The following is a 22,486-nucleotide window of genomic DNA, read 5'->3' on the forward strand; positions in this document are numbered from 1 at the left end:
TACAAGCTGTGGGAAGATCATTAATGAACACTGAGAAGAGTAGGGGCCCCAGAACAGAGCCTTGCGGGACACCACAGGTGATATCCAGGGGGTTGGAGTTAGAGTCTGAGATGGACACATGTTGGGATCTTCCTGATATATGAATAGAGTTAGAGACATAAGGAGGCTGGTAGAAGGAAGAGCATAGTTTGAAAAGAAGTGAGGTCAGAACAAATATAAATAGTAAAGGCAGCATCACAGCGATAGTAACGTGCTGAGATGTGCAGTCTGGGATAGATAATATCCTCCTTTCCAGCGTAGATCCAGGAATCAGGGCCAGGAGGTGTTGTCCACTTGTTCACTCCTTTTTAACTTCAGTTTTTTTGCTACTTACAATGTGCTACTTGGAGACGGCCTGCAGGCAGCTTAGGGCTATTCTGCCAGGGTATATATGGGCTGCAGGCAGCTTAGGGCTATTCTGCCAGAGTATATATGGGCTGCAGGCAGCTTAGGGCTATTCTGCCAGGGTATATATGGGCCGAACACATCACCTGACAGTTAGGTCCAGCCTGCTTAATTAGCACATGTGAGGCACATTCAAACAGATGGTTTTTCTACACAGGGTGTTCCCTGCCTAGGTGTGAAAGCTTAATTTAATTAAGTGGTGAATGAGACAGCAAGGGGTGAACGACACAAGATTCAAATATGGGATTTAGCTAGGATTGTTTCAGTTGCAGATACTAAAATACACACAGCAAAGGGTGAATGATACAGGATTCCCTTAACTGCTCCTATACCCGCTCCCTATAACTCCTTTCATAACTGCTCCTATACCCGCTCCCTATAACTCCTTTCATAACGGCTCCTATACCCACTCCCTATAACTTCTCCCCAAACTGCTCATTTAACCACTTCACATATCTTCTCCCCTAACAGCTCCTATAATCACTCCTTTTAACTTCTCCTGTAACTGCTCCTCTAACCTTCCTATAACCCTAACTGCTCTATATAACTCCTCCACTAAGTGCTCCTATAGGTACCCTGTAGCTCCTCCCTAACTGTTCCTATAGGCACTCCCTATAGCTCCTCCCCTAACTGTTCCTATAACTTCTCCCATAACTGCTCCCTAAAACTTTTCCTCTAACGTATCCCATTATTTGCCCTATACCCGGTAACTGACTGTTTTTTTGTGTATGTGGGGGAGTAACCCATTCACACCCTGCGTATATGTGTAGGACACTAGTTAGTATGTATTGTGTATGTGGGGGAGTAACCCATTCACGCCCTGCGTATATGTGTAGGACACTAGTTAGTATGTATTGTGTATGTGGGGGAGTAACCCATTCACGCCCTGCGTATATGTGTAGGACACTAGTTAGTATGTATTGTGTATGTGGGGGAGTAACCCATTCACACCCTGCGTATATGTGTAGGACAGTAGTTAGTATGTATTGTGTATGTGGGGGAGTAACCCATTCACACCCTGCGTATATGTGTAGGACACTAGTTAGTATGTATTGTGTATGTGGGGGAGTAACCCATTCACACCCTGCGTATATGTGTAGGACAGTAGTTAGTATGTATTGTGTATGTGGGGGAGTAACCCATTCACGCCCTGCGTATATGTGTAGGACACTAGTTAGTATGTATTGTGTATGTGGGGGAGTAACCCATTCACGCCCTGCGTATATGTGTAGGACACTAGTTAGTATGTATTGTGTATGTGGGGGAGTAACCCATTCACGCCCTGCGTATATGTGTAGGACACTAGTTAGTATGTATTGTGTATGTGGGGGAGTGACCCATTCACGCCTGCGCATATGTGTTTGACCCCAGTTATACTAGGTACGTCTCTGTTTTGCAGGGAGAGCTGCACAGACACTGCTCGGAGCCCCATGAGGTTGAGCTTCACAGTTACAAGGAGTTTGTTATCCTGAATGAGTCTCCGCTGCATACGGGGCACAACGCGTCACGCTGCGGGTGGGCCCCGTTTGGTGAGATGCCGAAATCAGTCACATCCCCCACTATATTTCTCTTACCCCATCAGTTATTCATTCTCTCACCTCTCTTCCTCAGTTTCTCTGCCTCTCTCTCTCCCCTTTCTCACTCTCCTTCCATCTTCCTCTCTCTCACATCTCTATCCCACACTCTCCACCTCTCTCTGTCTCCCCCATTTCTCTTCTCTCATCTCGCTCTCCCTCCATCTCGCACCCTACCTCTTTCTCTCACCCCCTTATTTCTATCTTCTTCTCTATCCCTCTCTCCCTCCCATTTCTCTCTCCCCCCTTTATCTCTCTCCCTCTCCCACTCCCCCCCCATCTCCCCTCCCACCTCTCCCCTCCCCCTCTCCCCTCCCACCTCTCCCCTCCCCCTCTCCCCTCCCACCTCTCCCCTCCCACCTCCCCTCCCCTCTCCCCTCCCACCTCCTCTCCCCTCCCACCTCCTCCCCTTTCTTCTTCCCTCCCCCCTCCTCTCCTCTTTCCTCCCCTCACCCCCATCCCCCCCCCTCTCTCACCCTGTGTCTTTATTTCTCAGATAAGAAGAATTATAAGCAGCTGCTGGGAGCTTTGGATTATTCCTTCCTGTGCGCGTACGCAGTGGGGATGTTCCTCAGGTATGTGTGTGTGTGTGTGTGTGTGTCACTGTGTGTGTGTGTGTGTGTGTGTGTGTGTGTGTCACTGTGTGTGTGTGTGTGTGTCACTGTGTGTGTCACTGTGTGTGTGTGTGTGTGTGTGTGTGTGTGTGTGTGTGTGTGTGTGTGTGTGTGTGTGTGTGTGTGTGTGTGTGTGTGTGTGTGTGTCACTGTGTGTGTCACTGTGTGTGTGTGTGTGTGTGTGTGTGTGTGTGTGTGTGTGTGTGTGTGTGTGTGTGTGTGTGTGTGTGTGTGTGTGTGTGTCACTGTGTGTGTGTGTGTGTGTATGTGTGTGTGTGTGTGTGTGTGTGTGTGTCACTGTGTGTGTGTGTGTGTGTGTGTGTGTGTGTGTGTGTGTGTGTGTGTGTGTGTGTGTGTGTGTGTGTGTGTGTGTGTGTGTGTGTGTGTGTGTATATATCCACAGTAAAGCATATAGCAGGTTTTTGTCACTTTTTTTACCCACCATAACTTAACTAAGTGTGGTGAAACCTGTCCCTGCTTCATTTTGCATAGCAAGAATAACCAACCCCACACTGAGGAGACCCATTAAGGTCGAAACGGCGGTCTGTGGGTGGGTTACCTGGCTATGCATCTTAACCCAGGCTGTGCTTAAAGCTGTGAAATGCAGCAAGCAAAAGCTTACAGGGGACTATGTTATATGGTTTTGAAGCAAAAGGTGGCACTGTGTGCTCATTTGCATGTCATTTCCCAGAATCCCTTGCTGCAGTGCAAGCATTGTGTACTGGGTGATAATGGTGAAAGGCGGGGTTGCAGACCTGTCTTTTCCGTGTGTGGAGGTCTGGGCCTCCGCCGCTGGGAGCCTGTGGTGAGCCTGGAACGATCGGTGACAGCGCCACCACCTGCGCGGGATCCTAACTATGTGGGATAACCCCGGGCAGGAACATATATGAATGATACAATATGTGCAAGCAATAGTTTACACATGTCATATTCAACATAGCACACATATGGGTGCCGCACATACCCATGAAACATTAAATCATGCCATGGCCAGAGGTTCTAACCCTAACCCATGAAACATTAAATCATGCCATGGCCAGAGGTTCTAACCCTAACCCATGAAACATTAAATCATGCCATGGCCAGAGGTCCTAACCCTAACCCATGAAACATTAAATCATGCCATGGCCAGAAGTCCTAACCCTAACCCATGAAACATTAAATCATGCCATGGCCAGAGGTTCTAACCCTAACCCATGAAACATTAAATCATGCCATGGCCAGAGGTTCTAACCCTAACCCATGAAACATTAAATCATGCCATGGCCAGAGGTCCTAACCCTAACCCGTGAAACATTAAATCATGCCATGGCCAGAGGTTCTAACCCTAACCCATGAAACATTAAATCATGCCATGGCCAGAGGTTCTAACCCTAACCCATGAAACATTAAATCATGCCATGGCCAGAGGTCCTAACCCTAACCCATGAAACATTAAATCATGCCATGGCCAGAGGTCCTAACCCTAACCCATGAAACATTAAATCATGCCATGGCCAGAGGTCCTAACCCTAACCCATGAAACATTAAATCATGCCATGGCCAGAGGTTCTAACCCTAACCCATGAAACATTAAATCATGCCATGGCCAGAGGTTCTAACCCTAACCCATGAAACATTAAATCATGCCATGGCCAGAGGTTCTAACCCTAACCCATGAAACATTAAATCATGCCATGGCCAGAGGTCCTAACCCTAACCCATGAAACATTAAATCATGCCATGGCCAGAAGTCCTAACCCTAACCCATGAAACATTAAATCATGCCATGGCCAGAGGTTCTAACCCTAACCCGTGAAACATTAAATCATGCCATGGCCAGAGGTTCTAACCCTAACCCGTGAAACATTAAATCATGCCATGGCCAGAGGTCCTAACCCTAACCCGTGAAACATTAAATCATGCCATGGCCAGAGGTTTGTCCTTCTCACAGTCAGGAGAGGTGGGACAGAATTCACATTCAGGTGCTACCGAAGCAACGGGGCCCACTCCAGTGTGCAAAGTAATGCGCGTGCTCGCACCGGGGGACAACGGTGATCCCCAGGCCAGAGGCCCCACCACCATCACAGGGTCAGAACGCGGCAGCGATTTTCAGGCAAAATAGGAAGCTTTTACCTCCAGGACATCCAGAGAAAACGGATCAGCGGAAGGACCCGGATCTGGAATGGAAATGCTGACCTCGTAGCAGTGTCTACAGAGACCTCCACCAGCACATCCAGAGAAAATGGATCAGCGGAATGCTGACCTCGTAGCAGTGTCTACGGAGACCTCCACCAGCACATCCAGAGAAAACGGATCAGCGGAAGGATCCGGATCTGGAATGGAAATGCTGACCTCGTAGCAGTGTCTACGGAGACCTCCACCAGCACATCCAGAGAAAATGGATCAGCGGAAGGATCCGGATCTGGAATGGAAATGCTGACCTCGTAGCAGTGTCTACAGAGACCTCCACCAGCACATCCAGCAAAACAAACAGCTACCCTCCGCATCGGAGAAAGTGGCTTGAAAGCGGCTTCCCACTGGGAGAAAAAGAGAACAACGGGGTCCTCCGGAAGATGGAGCGACACAGGACCCTCTTCTGAGCTGCCCTCCGAATGGGAGAAAATGGGGCAGAAGCGGTCCAGCGAGGGTGCGGCCGCAGCTTTCGCCTCATCCCGGCAAGCAACCTTGCGCATTGCTTTTGCGAAACGATGTTGTTTTGGGCGGGAAATCTTTGCGGTAGCGGGAATGACAAGCCCACAACTTTTCTGTATTCTTGCACAAACAGTTCCTTCAGCAAAGCACACAGCAGAGTCCACAACATTAAAAATGACAGAACATACTCTGCGTTCCAAAACATTCAAAACACAACAAATTTCTTTAGCTTACCCTGCCCCACGTCAGGCGCCAAAGTAACCGCTCCTTGTCCGGCTCGAAAGGAGTTGTTGCAGTGAGGTAGTGTGGAAAGGTGCAGATGTTGGTGCCCAGACTCACATACCGTTCCTTGTGGGTGCTGGTGTTGATGGTTGATAATAAAGGGCGCCCAGAACTTTGACAGGTTTTATTGACAGGACAGGTTTTCATACGTACAGGTTTCTTCCGTGGGCCTCAGAGAGCTGACCAGGGAGGTACACATGGCTTTGTCACATCATTACAGGAGGACATTGGGGATGGGAATGTGTCTCTCATTTACCCTCAATGTCTATCGAGGCGCCCATTACCTGTCATCCTGTGCAGGGTCTCTCTATCCCCTACAATGGGGGTCTGGTGTGCCAAGCGTGGGACTGGCGTTGGGGAAATCCCAAAGTGGTACTCTCCCCAGTGAGTCCCTTTACTAGGGCTCTTGGGCCATGAGTGACCACGCACCTTCCTCCTGTAGCAAAGGGTGGGAAGTGTTTCTTCCACACAGCTGTGGCCCTTCTAAGGTTCCCTCTCTAGGAAAGTATGTGTGTCCCAGGCATCACAGTGTGTATCTATACAGGTGTGTGTCTCAGGTAACATGGTGTGTATCTATACAGGTGTGTGTCTCAGGTAACATGGTGTGTATCTATACAGGTGTGTGTCCCAGGCAACACGGTGTGTATCTATACAGGTGTGTGTCCCAGGCATCACGGTGTGTATCTATACAGGTGTGTGTCTCAGGTAACATGGTGTGTATCTATACAGTTGTGTGTCTCAGGCAACATGGTGTGTATCTATACAGGTGTGTGTCTCAGGTAACATGGTGTGCATCTATACAGGTGTGTGTCCGAGGCATCACGATGTGTATCTCTACAGGTGTGTGTCTCAGGTAACATGGTGTGTATCTATACAGGTGTGTGTCCCAGGCAACACGGTATCTATACAGTTGTGTGTGCCAGGCAACACGGTGTGTATCTATACAGGTGTGTGTCTCAGGTAACATGGTGTGTATCTATACAGGTGTGTGTCTCAGGTAACATGGTGTGTATCTATACAGGTGTGTGTCCCAGGCAACACAGTGTGTATCTATACAGGTGTGTGTCTCAGGCAACATGGTGTGTATCTATACAGGTGTGTGTCTCAGGTAACATGGTGTGTATCTATACAGGTGTGTCCCCCAGGCAACATGGTGTGTATCTATACAGGTGTGTGTTTCAAGTAACATGGTGTGTATCTATACAGGTGTGTGTCCCAGGCAACACGGTGTGTATCTATACAGGTGTGTGTCTCAGGTAGCATGTGTGTATCTATACAGGTGTGTGTCTCAGGTAACATGGTGTGTATCTATACAGGTGTGTGTCACAGGTAACATGGTGTGTATCTATACAGGTGTGTGTCTTAGGTAGCATGGTGTGTATCTATACAGGTGTGTGTCCCATGCAACATGGTGTGTATCTATACAGGTGTGTGTCTCAGGTAACATGGTGTGTATCTATACAGGTGTGTGTCCCAGGCAACACGGTGTGTATCTATACAGGTGTGTGTCACAGGTAACATGGTGTGTATCTATACAGGAGTGTGTCTCAGGTAACATGGTGTGTATCTATACAGGTGTGTGTCTCAGGTAGCATGGTGTGTATCTATACAGGTGTGTGTCCCAGGCAACATGGTGTGTATCTATACAGGTGTGTGTCTCAGGTTACATGGTGTGTATCTATACAGGTGTGTGTCCCAGGCAACATGGTGTGTATCTATACAGGTGTGTGTCCCAGGCAACACGGTGTGTATCTATACAGGTGTGTGTCTCAGGTAACACGGTGTGTTTCTATACAGGTGTGTGTTTCAGGTGATATCGTGTGTATCTATAAAGGTATTTGTCTCAGGTAACATGGTGTGTTTCTATACAGGTGTGTGTCTCAAGTAACACAGTGTGTATCTATACGGGTGTGTCTATACAGGAACACAGTGTGTATCTATACAGATGTGTGTCTCAGGTAACATGGTGTGTATCTATACAGGTGTGTTTTTAAAGGTGACATCGTGTGTATCTATAAAGGTGTTTGTCTCAGGTAATATGGTGTGTTTCTATACAGGTGTGTGTCTCAGGTAACATCGTGAGTATCTATACAGGTGTGTATCTATACAGGTGTGTCTATACAGGAACACAGTGTGTATCTATACAGGTGTGTGTCTTAGGTAACAGTGTGTGTATCTATACAGGTATGTGTCTCAGTTAACACTGTGTGCATCTATACTGGTGTGTATCTCAGGTAACATAGTGTGCATCTGTACAGGTGAGTGTCTCAGGTAACACAGTGTGTCTCTATACAGGTGTGTGTCTTAGGTAACACGGTGTGCATATATGCAGGTGTGTGTCTCAGGTAACAAGGTGTGTATCTACAGGAACACGGTGTGCGTCTATACAGGTGTGTACCTATAAAGCTGTGTGTCTCAGGGAATACAGTGTTTATCTATAAAGGTGTGTGTCTCAAGTAACACAGTGTGTATCTATACAGGTGTGTGTCTCAGGTAACACGGTGTGTATCTAAACAAGTGTGTGTCTCAGGTAACACGGTGTGCATATATACAGGTGTGTGTCTCAGGTAACAAGTTGTGTATCTATACAGGAACACGGTGTGCATCAATACAGACGTGTGTCTCAGGTAACACAGTGTGTATCTATAAAGGTAACTGTTTGTGTGTGTGTGTGTGTGTGCGTGTGTATATATATATATATATATACAAATATATATATATATAAATATATACACACACACACACACATATATATATATATATATACAACACTGTGTGTATATATACATGTGTTTATAAACGGTTTGTGTGTATATCTCAGGTGACATTTTCCCTCTCTTCCCCCCCCCCCTCAGCGGGATGATGGGGGAGCGGTTACCCCTGCGTTACTTCCTCTCCTGCGGAATGGTCGCCAGCGGATTCTTTACGGTTCTCTTTGGCTTCGGATATTTCTACAACATCCATAACCTGTCTTATTACATCATTATCCAGGTGAGGCACCGTCCCCTGTATATATATATATATATATATATATATATATACACCCCCCCATTTATACATACACACTTATTACTTCCTTATCCAGGTGAGGCACCATCCCCTGTATATATACACCCCCCCCCCCACTTGTATATACACTCCCCCCATTTATACATACACACTTATTACTTCCTTATCCAGGTGAGGCACCGTCCCCTGTATATATACACCCCCCCCCCCCCACTTGTATATACACGCCCCCCATTTATACATACACACTTATTACATCATTATCCAGGTGAGGCACCGTCCCCTGTATATATACCCCCCCCCCACTTGTATATACACTCCCCCCATTTATACATACACACGTATTACATCCTTATCCAGGTGAGTCACCGTCCCCTGTATCTATACACCCCACCACTTGTATATACAATCCCCCCATTTATACATACACACTTATTACTTCCTTATCCAGGTGAGGCACCGTCCCCTGTATATACACCCCCCCCCCCCACTTGTATATACACTCCCCCCATTTATACATACACACGTATTACATCATTATCCAGGTGAAGCACCGTCCCCTGTATATATACACCCCCCCCACTTGTATATACACCCCCCCCACTTGTATATACACTCCCCCCATTTATACATACACACGTATTACATCATTATCCAGGTGAGGCACCGTCCCCTGTATACACCCCCCCCCCACTTGTATATACACTCCCCCCATTTATACATACACATATTACATCATTATCCAGGTGAGGCACCGTCCTCTGTATATATACACCCCCCCACTTGTATATACACTCCCCCCATTTATACATAGACACGTATTACATCCTTATCTAGGTGAGGCACCGTCCCCTGTATATATACACCCCCCACCCCCACTTGTATATACACTCCCCCCATTTATACATACACACGTATTACATCATTATCCAGGTGAAGCACCGTCCCCTGTATATATACACCCCCCCCACTTGTATATACACCCCCCCCACTTGTATATACACTCCCCCCATTTATACATACACACGTATTACATCATTATCCAGGTGAGGCACCGTCCCCTGTATACACCCCCCCCCCCCACTTGTATATACACTCCCCCCATTTATACATACACACTTATTACATCTTTATCCAGGTGAGGCACCGTCCCCTGTATACACCCCCCCCCCCACTTGTATATACACTCCCCCCATTTATATATACACACGTATTACATCCTTATCCAGGTGAGGCACCGTCCCCTGTATATATACACCCCCCCCCCCCACTTGTATATACACTCCCCCCATTTATACATACACACGTATTACATCATTATCCAGGTGAGGCACCGTCCCTGTATATATACACCCCCCCCCCCATTTGTATATACACTCCCCCCATTTATACATACACACTTATTACATCCTTATCCAGGTGAGGCACCGTCCCTGTATATATACACCCCCCCCCCCATTTGTATATACACTCCCCCCATTTATACATACACACTTATTACATCCTTATCCAGGTGAGGCACCGTCCCCTGTATATATACACCCCCCCCCCATTTGTATATACACTCCCCCCATTTATACATACACACGTATTACATCCTTATCCAGGTGAGGCACCGTCCCCTGTATAAACACCCAACCCCCCACTTGTATATACACTCCCCCCATTTATACATACACACGTATCACATCATTATCCAGGTGAGGCACCGTCCCCTGTATATATACAATCCCCCCCCCACTTGTATATACACTCCCCCCCCCATTTATACATACACACTTATTACATCATTATCCAGGTGAGGCATCGTCCCCTGTATATATACACCCCCCCCCACTTGTATATACACTCCCCCCATTTATACATACACACTTATTACATCCTTATCCAGGTGAGGCACCGTCCCCTGTATATATACAATCCCCCCCCCACTTGTATATACACTCCCCCCATTTATACATACACACGTATTACATCATTATCCAGGTGAGGCACCGTCCCCTGTATATATACCCCCCCCACTTGTATATACACTCCCCCCATTTATACATACACACGTATTACATCCTTATCCAGGTGAGGCACCGTCCCCTGTATATATACAATCCCCCCCCCCACTTGTATATACACTCCCCCCATTTATACATACACACGTATTACATCATTATCCAGGTGAGGCACCGTCCCCTGTATATATACCCCCCCCACTTGTATATACACTCCCCCCATTTATACATACACATATTACATCCTTATCCAGGTGAGGCATCGTCCCTGTATATACACCCCCCCCACTTGTATATACACTCCCCCCATTTATACATACACACGTATTACATCATTATCCAGGTGAGGCACCGTCCCCTGTATATATACACCCCCCCCACTTGTATATACACTCCCCCCATTTATACATACACATATTACATCCTTATCCAGGTGAGGCATCGTCCCTGTATATACACCCCCCCCACTTGTATATACACTCCCCCCATTTATACATACACACGTATTACATCATTATCCAGGTGAGGCACCGTCCCCTGTATATATACACCCCCCCCACTTGTATATACACTCCCCCCATTTATACATACACATATTACATCCTTATCCAGGTGAGGCATCGTCCCTGTATATACACCCCCCCCCCCCACTTGTATATACACTCCCCCCATTTATACATACACACTTATTACATCCTTATCCAGGTGAGGCACCGTCCCCTGTATATATACACCCCCCCCCCCCACTTGTATATACACTCCCCCCATTTATACATACACACGTATTACATCATTATCCAGGTGAGGCACCGTCCCTGTATATATACACCCCCCCCCCCCATTTGTATATACACTCCCCCCATTTATACATACACACTTATTACATCCTTATCCAGGTGAGGCACCGTCCCCTGTATATATACCCCCCCCCCACTTGTATATACACTCCCCCCATTTATACATACACACGTATTACATCCTTATCCAGGTGAGGCACCGTCCCCTGTATACACCCCCCCGCCCCATTTGTATATACACTCCCCCCATTTATACATACACACTTATTACATCATTATCCAGGTGAGGCATCGTCCCCTGTATATATACACCCCCCCCACATGTATATACACTCCCCCCATTTATACATACACACTTATTACATCCTTATCCAGGTGAGGCACCGTCCCCTGTATATATACCCCCCCCACTTGTATATACACTCCCCCCATTTATACATACACACGTATTACATCATTATCCAGGTGAGGCACCGTCCCCTGTATATATACCCCCCCCCACTTGTATATACACTCCCCCCATTTATACATACACACTTATTACATCCTTATCCAGGTGAGGCACCGTCCCCTGTATATATACCCCCCCCACTTGTATATACACTCCCCCCATTTATACATACACACGTATTACATCCTTATCCAGGTGAGGCATCGTCCCTGTATATATACCCCCCCCCACTTGTATATACACTCCCCCCATTTATACATACACACGTATTACATCCTTATCCAGGTGAGGCACCGTCCCCTGTATATATACACCCCCCCACTTGTATATACACTCCCCCCCCCATTTATACATACACACTTATTACATCATTATCCAGGTGAGGCACCGTCCCCTGTATATATACACCCCCCCCCCACTTGTATATACACTCCCCCCATTTATACATACACATATTACATCCTTATCCAGGTGAGGCACCCTGTATATATACCCCCCCCATTTGTATATACACTCCCCCCATTTATACATACACACTTATTACATCCTTATCCAGGTGAGGCACCGTCCCCTGTATATATACACCCCCCCCCCACTTGTATATACACCCCCCATTTATAAATACACACTTATTACATCCTTATCCAGGTGAGGAACCGTTCCTGTATATATACACCCCCCCCCCATTTGTATATACACTCCCCCCATTTATACATACACACGTATTACATCCTTATCCAGGTGAGGCACCGTCCCCTGTATATATACACCCCCCCCCCCCCATTTGTATATACACTCCCCCCATTTATACGTACACACGTATTACATCCTTATCCAGGTGAGGCACCATCCCCTGTATACACCCCCCCCCACTTGTATATACATGCCCCCCATTTATACATACTCACGTATTACATCATTATCCAGGTGAGGCACCGTCCCTGTATATATACACCCCCCCCCCCCACTTGTATATACACTCCCCCCATTTATACATACACACTAATTACATCCTTATCCAGGTGAAGCACCGTCCCCTGTATATATACACCCCCCCCCCCCCACTTGTATATACACTCCCCCCATTTATACATACACACTAATTACATCCTTATCCAGGTGAGGCACCGTCCCCTGTATATATACACCCCCCCCCACTTGTATATACACTCCCCCCATTTATACATACACACGTATTACATCCTTATCTAGGTGAGGGACCGTCCCCTGTATATATACATCCCCCCCCACTTGTATATACACTCCCCCCATTTATACATACTGTACACACTTATTACATCATTATCCAGGTGAGGCACCGTCCCCTGTATATATACCCCCCCCCATTTATACATACACACATATTACATCCTTATCCAGGTGAGGCACCGTCCCCTGTATATACGCCCCCCCCCCCCCACTTGTATATACACTCCCCCATTTATACATACACACGTATTACATCATTATCCAGGAGAGGCACCATCCCCTGTATATATACACCCCCCCCCCCACTTGTATATACACTCCCCCCCCCATTTATACATACACACTTATTACATCATTATCCAGGTGCGGCACCGTCCCCTGTATATATACACCCCCCCCCACTTGTATATACACTCCCCCCATTTATACATACACACGTATTACATCCTTATCTAGGTGAGGCACCATCCCCTGTATATATACCCCCCCCCCCACTTGTATATACACTCCCCCCATTTATACATACACACGTATTACATCATTATCCAGGTGAAGCACCATCCCCTCTATATATACACCCCCCCACTTGTATATACACCCCCCCCACTTGTATATACACTCCCCCCATTTATACATACACACGTATTACATCCTTATCCAGGTGAGGCACCGTCCCCTGTATACACCCCCCCCCCCCCACTTGTATATACACTCCCCCCATTTATACATACACACTTATTACATCCTTATCCAGGTGAGGCACCGTCCCCTGTATATACACCCCCCCCCCCACTTGTATATACACTCCCCCCCCCATTTATACATACACACGTATTACATCCTTATCCAGGTGAGGCACCGTCCCCTGTATACACCCCCCCCCCCACTTGTATATACACTCCCCCCATTTATACATACACACGTATTACATCATTATCCAGGTGAGGCACCGTCCCCTGTATATATACCCCCCCACCCACTTGTATATACACTCCCCCCATTTATACATACACACATATTACATCCTTATCCAGGTGAGGCACCGTCCCTGTATATATACACCCCCCCCCACTTGTATATACACTCCCCCCATTTATATATACACACGTATTACATCCTTATCCAGGTGAGGCACCGTCCCCTGTATATATACACCCCCCCCCCATTTGTATATACACTCCCCCCATTTATACATACACACTTATTACATCCTTATCCAGGTGAGGCACCGTCCCCTGTATATATACACCCCCCCCCCCACTTGTATATACACTCCCCCCATTTATACATACACACGTATTACATCCTTATCCAGGTGAGGCACCGTCCCTGTATATATACACCCCCCCCCCCATTTGTATATACACTCCCCCCATTTATACATACACACGTATTACATCCTTATCCAGGTGAGGCACCGTCCCCTGTATATATACCCCCCCCCATTTGTATATACACTCCCCCCATTTATACATACACACGTATTACATCATTATCCAGGTGAGGCACCGTCCCCTGTATATATACACCCCCCCCCCCACTTGTATATACACTCCCCCCATTTATACATACACTTATTACATCATTATCCAGGTGAGGCATCGTCCCCTGTATATATACACCCCCCCCCCACTTGTATATACACTCCCCCCATTTATACATACACACTTATTACATCCTTATCCAGGTGAGGCATCGTCCCCTGTATATATACCCCCCCCCCCCACTTGTATATACACTCCCCCCATTTATACATACACACTTATTACATCCTTATCCAGGTGAGGCATCGTCCCCTGTATATATACCCCCCCCCATTTGTATATACACTCCCCCCATTTATACATACACACGTATTACATCCTTATCCAGGTGAGGCACCGTCCCCTGTATACACCCCCCTCCCCACTTGTATATACACTCCCCCCATTTATACATACACACGTATTACATCCTTATCCAGGTGAGGCATCGTCCCCTGTATATATACCCCCCCCCCCACTTGTATATACACTCCCCCCATTTATACATACACACTTATTACATCCTTATCCAGGTGAGGCACCGTCCCCTGTATATACACCCCCCCCCCACTTGTATATACACTCCCCCCATTTATACATACACACGTATCACATCATTATCCAGGTGAGGCACCGTCCCCTGTATATATACACCCCCCCCCCACTTGTATATACACTCCCCCCATTTATACATACACATATTACATCCTTATCCAGGTGAGGCACCGTCCCCTGTATATACACCCCCCCCCCACTTGTATATACACTCCCCCCATTTATACATACTCACGTATTACATCCTTATCCAGGTGAGGCACCGTCCCCTGTATATATACACCCCCCCCCACTTGTATATACACTCCCCCCATTTATATATACACACGTATTACATCCTTATCCAGGTGAGGCACCCTGTATATATACCCCCCCCCCCATTTGTATATACACTCCCCCCATTTATACATACACACTTATTACATCCTTATCCAGGTGAGGCACCGTCCCCTGTATATATACACCCCCCCCCACTTGTATATACACTCCCCCCCATTTATACATACACACTTATTACATCCTTATCCAGGTGAGGCACCGTTCCTGTATATATACACCCCCCCCCCCCATTTGTATATACACTCCCCCCATTTATACATACACACGTATTACATCCTTATCCAGGTGAGGCACCGTCCCCTGTATACACCCCCCCCCCACTTGTATATACATGCCCCCCATTTATACATACACACGTATTACATCATTATCCAGGTGAGGCACCGTCCCCTGTATATATACACCCACCCCCCCACTTGTATATACACTCCCCCCATTTATACATACACACTTATTACATCCTTATCCAGGTGAGGCACCGTCCCCTGTATATATACACCCCCCCCACTTGTATATACACTCCCCCCATTTATACATACACACGTATTACATCCTTATCTAGGTGAGGGACCCGTCCCCTGTATATATACATCCCCCCCACTTGTATATACACTCCCCCCATTTATACATACACACGTATTACATCATTATCCAGGTGAGGCACCGTCCCCTGTATATATACACCCCCCAACCCCATTTGTATATACACTCCCCCATTTATATATACACGTATATATATATATATATATTTTTAAACACACAAATAACCGCATCAAAAAATCACTAATAATAATAAATGATCAAAACCCACAATATATAGTAAAAAATAATGCCAGTGCTGGTGCTAAGGGGAAAGAATATATCAAAACACAAAAAAAAGAAACCCCACATAAAGCACTCTGATAAACAATGAATATACAAAAAAAATATTAAAGACCAACATTCAAAACAAGAGAAATATGATAAAAAAGACAGATTAAGACCAAAGTGGAGACCCCCCGAAAACCTCATAATATATAAACCAACAAAACCCACAAATATAAACATATAATGTAGGAGACATAAATCAGATCTAATGATGAACTAACTGCTGACATAAATGCAATTAAAATGGGAAAAGACGCCCTAACACAGACACTGGGAACTAATAGTTCCCACTGAAAGCAACGACCTGCAGCTCTGAAAGCGCATGCGCAGGAATGATCATCAGCTGCAGGTCTGAAAAGCGCATGCGCAGGAATGATCATCAGCTGCAGCTCTGAAAGCGCATGCGCAGGAATGATCATCAGCTGCAGGTCTGAGAAGCGCATGCGCAGGAATGATCATCAGCTGCAGCTCTGAAAGCGCATGCGCAGGAATGATCAACGACCTGCAGCTCTGAAAGCGCATGCGCAGGAATGATCATCAGCTGCAGGTCTGAGAAGCGCATGCGTAGGAATGATCATCAGCTGCAGCTCTGAAAGCGCATGCGCAGGAATGATCATCAGGATTACAGAACTAAACTACGCGGATAACTTTTCTTGTGGCAAAAAATAACAATACCAGAACTGCATTCATATAAACATGCTAAATCCCGTCCCTGGGATGAAGCGCCTGCCCAGGAAACCCTGCAGAGAATAACATATTACACGCAAGTGTGGCTTGAAAATCACAGTATCTCTAACTAGCTAATGCGAGTTAGAACACGCTCCTCCTGGGCAGATCACAGTGGGAAACACCCACTAGCAAACATTGGGAGTAGCAGGAAAAGGGTGGCAATAGTGTATCAGCCCAGTGGCAGTCTGCGCAGGCAATCTCCCCAAATACAGTCAGCAAACAAATATCAGTGAATCAAGTCCCGACCAGATGTGTAATAATGGCGGCTATTTGCAGAGAACACGTCCTCCGTGCGACAGTAATATGTGATCATAGAACACAGCGGTCGTTGTGGCGTGTAGGAAGGAAGGTATATGTCAGGCTGTATAGCGGAGCACAGACTTAGTTGTGGCGTGTAGGAAGGAAGCTATATGTCAGGCTGTATAGCGGAGCACAGACTTAGTTGTGGCGTGTAGGAAGGAAGCTATATGTCAGGCTGTATAGCGGAGCACAGACTTAGTTGTGGCGTGTAGGAAGGAAGCTATATGTCAGGCTGTATAGCGGAGCACAGACTTAGTTGTGGCGTGTAGGAAGGAATCTATATGTCAGGCTGTATAACGGAGCACAGACTTAGTTGTGGCATGTAGGATGGAAGCTATATGTCAGGCTGTATAGCGGAGCACAGACTTAGTTGTGGCGTCTAGGAAGGAAGCTATATGTCAGGCTGTATAGCGGAACACAGACTTAGTTGTGGCGTGTAGGAAGGAAGCTATATGTCAGGCTGTATAGCGGAGCACATTCTTAGTTGTGACGTGTAGGAAGGAAGCTATATGTCAGGCTGTATAGCGGAGCACAGACTTAGTTGTGGCGTGTAGGAAGGAAGCTATATGTCAGGCTGTATAGCGGAGCACATTCTTAGTTGTGGCGTGTAGGAAGGAAGCTATATGTCAGGCTGTATAGCGGAGCACAGACTTAGTTGTGGCGTGTAGGAAGGAAGCTATATGTCAGGCTGTATAGCGGAGCACAGACTTAGTTGTGGCGTGTAGGAAGGAAGCTATATGTCAGGCTGTATAGCGGAGCACAGACTTAGTTGTTGCGTGTAGGAAGGAAGCTATATGTCAGGCTGTATAGCGGAGCACAGACTTAGTTGTGGCGTGTAGGAAGGAAGCTATATGTCAGGCTGTATAGCGGAGCACAGACTTAGTTGTGACGTGTAGGAAGGAAGCTATATGTCAGGCTGTATAGCGGAGCACAGTCTTAGTTGTGGCGTGTAGGAAGGAAGCTATATGTCAGGCTGTATAGCGGAGCACAGACTTAGTTGTGGCGTGTAGGAAGGAAGCTATATGTCAGGCTGTATAGCGGAGCACATTCTTAGTTGTGGCGTGTAGGAAGGAAGCTATATGTCAGGCTGTATAGCGGAGCACAGACTTAGTTGTGGCGTGTAGGAAGGAAGCTATATGTCAGGCTGTATAGCGGAGCACAGACTTAGTTGTGGCGTGTAGGAAGGAAGCTATATGTCAGGCTGTATAGCGGAACACAGACTTAGTTGTGGCGTGTAGGAAGGAAGCTATATGTCAGGCTGTATAGCGGAGCACAGACTTAGTTGTGGCGTGTAGGAAGGAAGCTATATGTCAGGCTGTATAGCGGAGCACAGACTTAGTTGTGGCGTGTAGGAAGGAAGCTATATGTCAGGCTGTATAGTGGAGCACATTCTTAGTTGTGGCGTGTAGGAAGGAAGCTATATGTCAGGCTGTATAGCGGAGCACAGACTTAGTTGTGGCGTGTAGGAAGGAAGCTATATGTCAGGCTGTATAGCGGAGCACAGACTTAGTTGTGGCGTGTAGGAAGGAAGCTATATGTCAGGCTGTATAGCGGAGCACAGACTTAGTTGTGGCGTGTAGGAAGGAAGCTATATGTCAGGCTGTATAGCGGAGCACAGACTTAGTTGTGGCGTGTAGGAAGGAAGCTATATGTCAGGCTGTATAGCGGAGCACAGACTTAGTTGTGGCGTGTAGGAAGGAAGCTATATGTCAGGCTGTATAGCGGAGCACAGACTTAGATGTGGCATATAGGAAGGAAGCTATATGTCAGGCTGTATAGCGGAGCACAGACTTAGTTGTGGCGTGTAGGAAGGAAGCTATATGTCAGGCTGTATAGCGGAGCACAGACTTAGTTGTGGCGTGTAGGAAGGAAGCTATATGTCAGGCTGTATAGCGGAGCACAGACTTAGTTGTTGCGTGTAGGAAGGAAGCTATATGTCAGGCTGTATAGCGGAGCACAGACTTAGTTGTGGCGTGTAGGAAGGAAGCTATATGTCAGGCTGTATAGCGGAGCACAGACTTAGTTGTGACGTGTAGGAAGGAAGCTATATGTCAGGCTGTATAGCGGAGCACAGACTTAGTTGTGGCGTGTAGGAAGGAAGCTATATGTCAGGCTGTATAGCGGAGCACATTCTTAGTTGTGGCGTGTAGGAAGGAAGCTATATGTCAGGCTGTATAGCGGAGCACAGACTTAGTTGTGGCGTGTAGGAAGGAAGCTATATGTCAGGCTGTATAGCGGAGCACAGACTTAGTTGTGGCGTGTAGGAAGGAAGCTATATGTCAGGCTGTATAGCGGAACACAGACTTAGTTGTGGCGTGTAGGAAGGAAGCTATATGTCAGGCTGTATAGCGGAGCACAGACTTAGTTGTGGCGTGTAGGAAGGAAGCTATATGTCAGGCTGTATAGCGGAGCACAGACTTAGTTGTGGCGTGTAGGAAGGAAGCTATATGTCAGGCTGTATAGTGGAGCACATTCTTAGTTGTGGCGTGTAGGAAGGAAGCTAAAGGAAGCTATATGTCAGGCTGTATAGCGGAGCACAGACTTAGTTGTGGCGTGTAGGAAGGAAGCTATATGTCAGGCTGTATAGCGGAGCACAGACTTAGTTGTGGCGTGTAGGAAGGAAGCTATATGTCAGGCTGTATAGCGGAGCACAGACTTAGTTGTGGCGTGTAGGAAGGAAGCTATATGTCAGGCTGTATAGCGGAGCACAGACTTAGTTGTGGCGTGTAGGAAGGAAGCTATATGTCAGGCTGTATAGCGGAGCACAGACTTAGTTGTGGCGTGTAGGAAGGAAGCTATATGTCAGGCTGTATAGCGGAGCACAGACTTAGATGTGGCATATAGGAAGTAAGCTATATGTCAGGCTGTATAGCGGAGCACAGACATAGTTGTGGCGTGTAGGAAGGAAGCTATATGTCAGGCTGTATAGCGGAGCACAGACTTAGTTGTGGCGTGTAGGAAGGAAGCTATATGTCAGGCTGTATAGCGGAGCACAGACTTAGTTGTGGCGTGTAGGAAGGAAGCTATATGTCAGGCTGTATAGCGGAGCACAGACTTAGTTGTGGCGTGTAGGAAGGAAGCTATATGTCAGGCTGTATAGCGGAGCACAGACTTAGTTGTGGCGTGTAGGAAGGAAGCTATATGTCAGGCTGTATAGCGGAGCACAGACTTAGTTGTGGCGTGTAGGAAGGAAGCTATATGTCAGGCTGTATAGCGGAGCACATTCTTAGTTGTGGCGTGTAGGAAGGAAGCTAAAGGAAGCTATATGTCAGGCTGTATAGCGGAGCACAGACTTAGTTGTGGCGTGTAGGAAGGAAGCTATATGTCAGGCTGTATAGCGGAGCACAGACTTAGTTGTGGCGTGTAGGAAGGAAGCTATATGTCAGGCTGTATAGCGGAGCACAGACTTAGTTGTGGCGTGTAGGAAGGAAGCTATATGTCAGGCTGTATAGCGGAGCACAGTTTTAGTTGTGGCGTGTAGGAAGGAAGCTATATGTCAGGCTGTATAGCGGAGCACAGACTTAGTTGTGGCGTGTAGGAAGGAAGCTATATGTCAGGCTGTATAGCGGAGCACAGACTTAGATGTGGCATATAGGAAGGAAGCTATATGTCAGGCTGTATAGCGGAGCACAGACATAGTTGTGGCGTGTAGGAAGGAAGCTATATGTCAGGCTGTATAGCGGAGCACAGACTTAGTTGTGGCGTGTAGGAAGGAAGCTATATGTCAGGCTGTATAGCGGAGCACAGACTTAGTTGTGGCGTGTAGGAAGGAAGCTATATGTCAGGCTGTATAGCGGAACACAGACTTAGTTGTGGCGTGTAGGAAGGAAGCTATATGTCAGGCTGTATAGCGGAGCACAGACTTAGTTGTGGCGTGTAGGAAGGAAGCTATATGTCAGGCTGTATAGCGGAGCACAGACTTAGTTGTGGCGTGTAGGAAGGAAGCTATATGTCAGGCTGTATAGTGGAGCACATTCTTAGTTGTGGCGTGTAGGAAGGAAGCTAAAGGAAGCTATATGTCAGGCTGTATAGCGGAGCACAGACTTAGTTGTGGCGTGTAGGAAGGAAGCTATATGTCAGGCTGTATAGCGGAGCACAGACTTAGTTGTGGCGTGTAGGAAGGAAGCTATATGTCAGGCTGTATAGCGGAGCACAGACTTAGTTGTGGCGTGTAGGAAGGAAGCTATATGTCAGGCTGTATAGCGGAGCACAGACTTAGTTGTGGCGTGTAGGAAGGAAGCTATATGTCAGGCTGTATAGTGGAGCACATTCTTAGTTGTGGCGTGTAGGAAGGAAGCTAAAGGAAGCTATATGTCAGGCTGTATAGCGGAGCACAGACTTAGTTGTGGCGTGTAGGAAGGAAGCTATATGTCAGGCTGTATAGCGGAGCACAGACTTAGTTGTGGCGTGTAGGAAGGAAGCTATATGTCAGGCTGTATAGCGGAGCACAGACTTAGTTGTGGCGTGTAGGAAGGAAGCTATATGTCAGGCTGTATAGCGGAGCACAGACTTAGTTGTGGCGTGTAGGAAGGAAGCTATATGTCAGGCTGTATAGCGGAACACAGACTTAGTTGTGGCGTGTAGGAAGGAAGCTATATGTCAGGCTGTATAGCGGAGCACAGACTTAGTTGTGGCGTGTAGGAAGGAAGCTATATGTCAGGCTGTGTAGCGGAGCACAGACTTAGTTGTGGCGTGTAGGAAGGAAGCTATATGTCAGGCTGTATAGCGGAGCACAGACTTAGTTGTGGCGTGTAGGAAGGAAGCTATATGTCAGGCTATATAGCGGAACACATTCTTAGTTGTGGCGTGTAGGAAGGAAGCTATATGTCAGGCTGTATAGCGGAGCACAGACTTAGTTGTGGCGTGTAGGATGGAAGCTATATGTCAGGCTGTATAGCGGAGCACATTCTTAGTTGTGGCGTGTAGGAAGGAAGCTATATGTCAGGCTGTATAGCGGAGCACAGACTTAGTTGTGGCGTGTAGGAAGGAAGCTATATGTCAGGCTGTATAGCGGAGCACATTCTTAGTTGTGACGTGTAGGAAGGAAGCTATATGTCAGGCTGTATAGCGGAGCACATTCTTAGTTGTGGCGTGTAGGAAGGAAGCTATATGTCAGGCTGTATAGCGGAGCACAGACTTAGTTGTGGCGTGTA

At 47.0% G+C, this 22,486-nt stretch overlaps 1 protein-coding gene across 4 annotated transcripts in view; it reads left to right on the top strand.

Annotated features, from left to right (window-relative positions):
- The window catches only part of LOC142473313 (glucose-6-phosphate exchanger SLC37A1-like), a 181,407-nt gene that overhangs the window by 23,618 nt on the left and 135,303 nt on the right, over window positions 1-22,486 (top strand). For all 4 annotated transcript variants that reach the window (XM_075580513.1, XM_075580511.1, XM_075580510.1 and 1 more), the window contains 3 exons: window positions 1,844-1,973; window positions 2,515-2,593; window positions 8,404-8,539. In XM_075580513.1, the coding sequence (XP_075436628.1) occupies window positions 1,844-1,973; window positions 2,515-2,593; window positions 8,404-8,539 (345 nt within the window). The remainder of the gene's footprint in view (window positions 1-1,843; window positions 1,974-2,514; window positions 2,594-8,403; window positions 8,540-22,486) is intronic.

The sequence above is a fragment of the Ascaphus truei genome (genome assembly GCF_040206685.1).
Source record: "Ascaphus truei isolate aAscTru1 chromosome 3 unlocalized genomic scaffold, aAscTru1.hap1 SUPER_3_unloc_1, whole genome shotgun sequence".
NCBI lineage: Eukaryota > Metazoa > Chordata > Amphibia > Anura > Ascaphidae > Ascaphus > Ascaphus truei.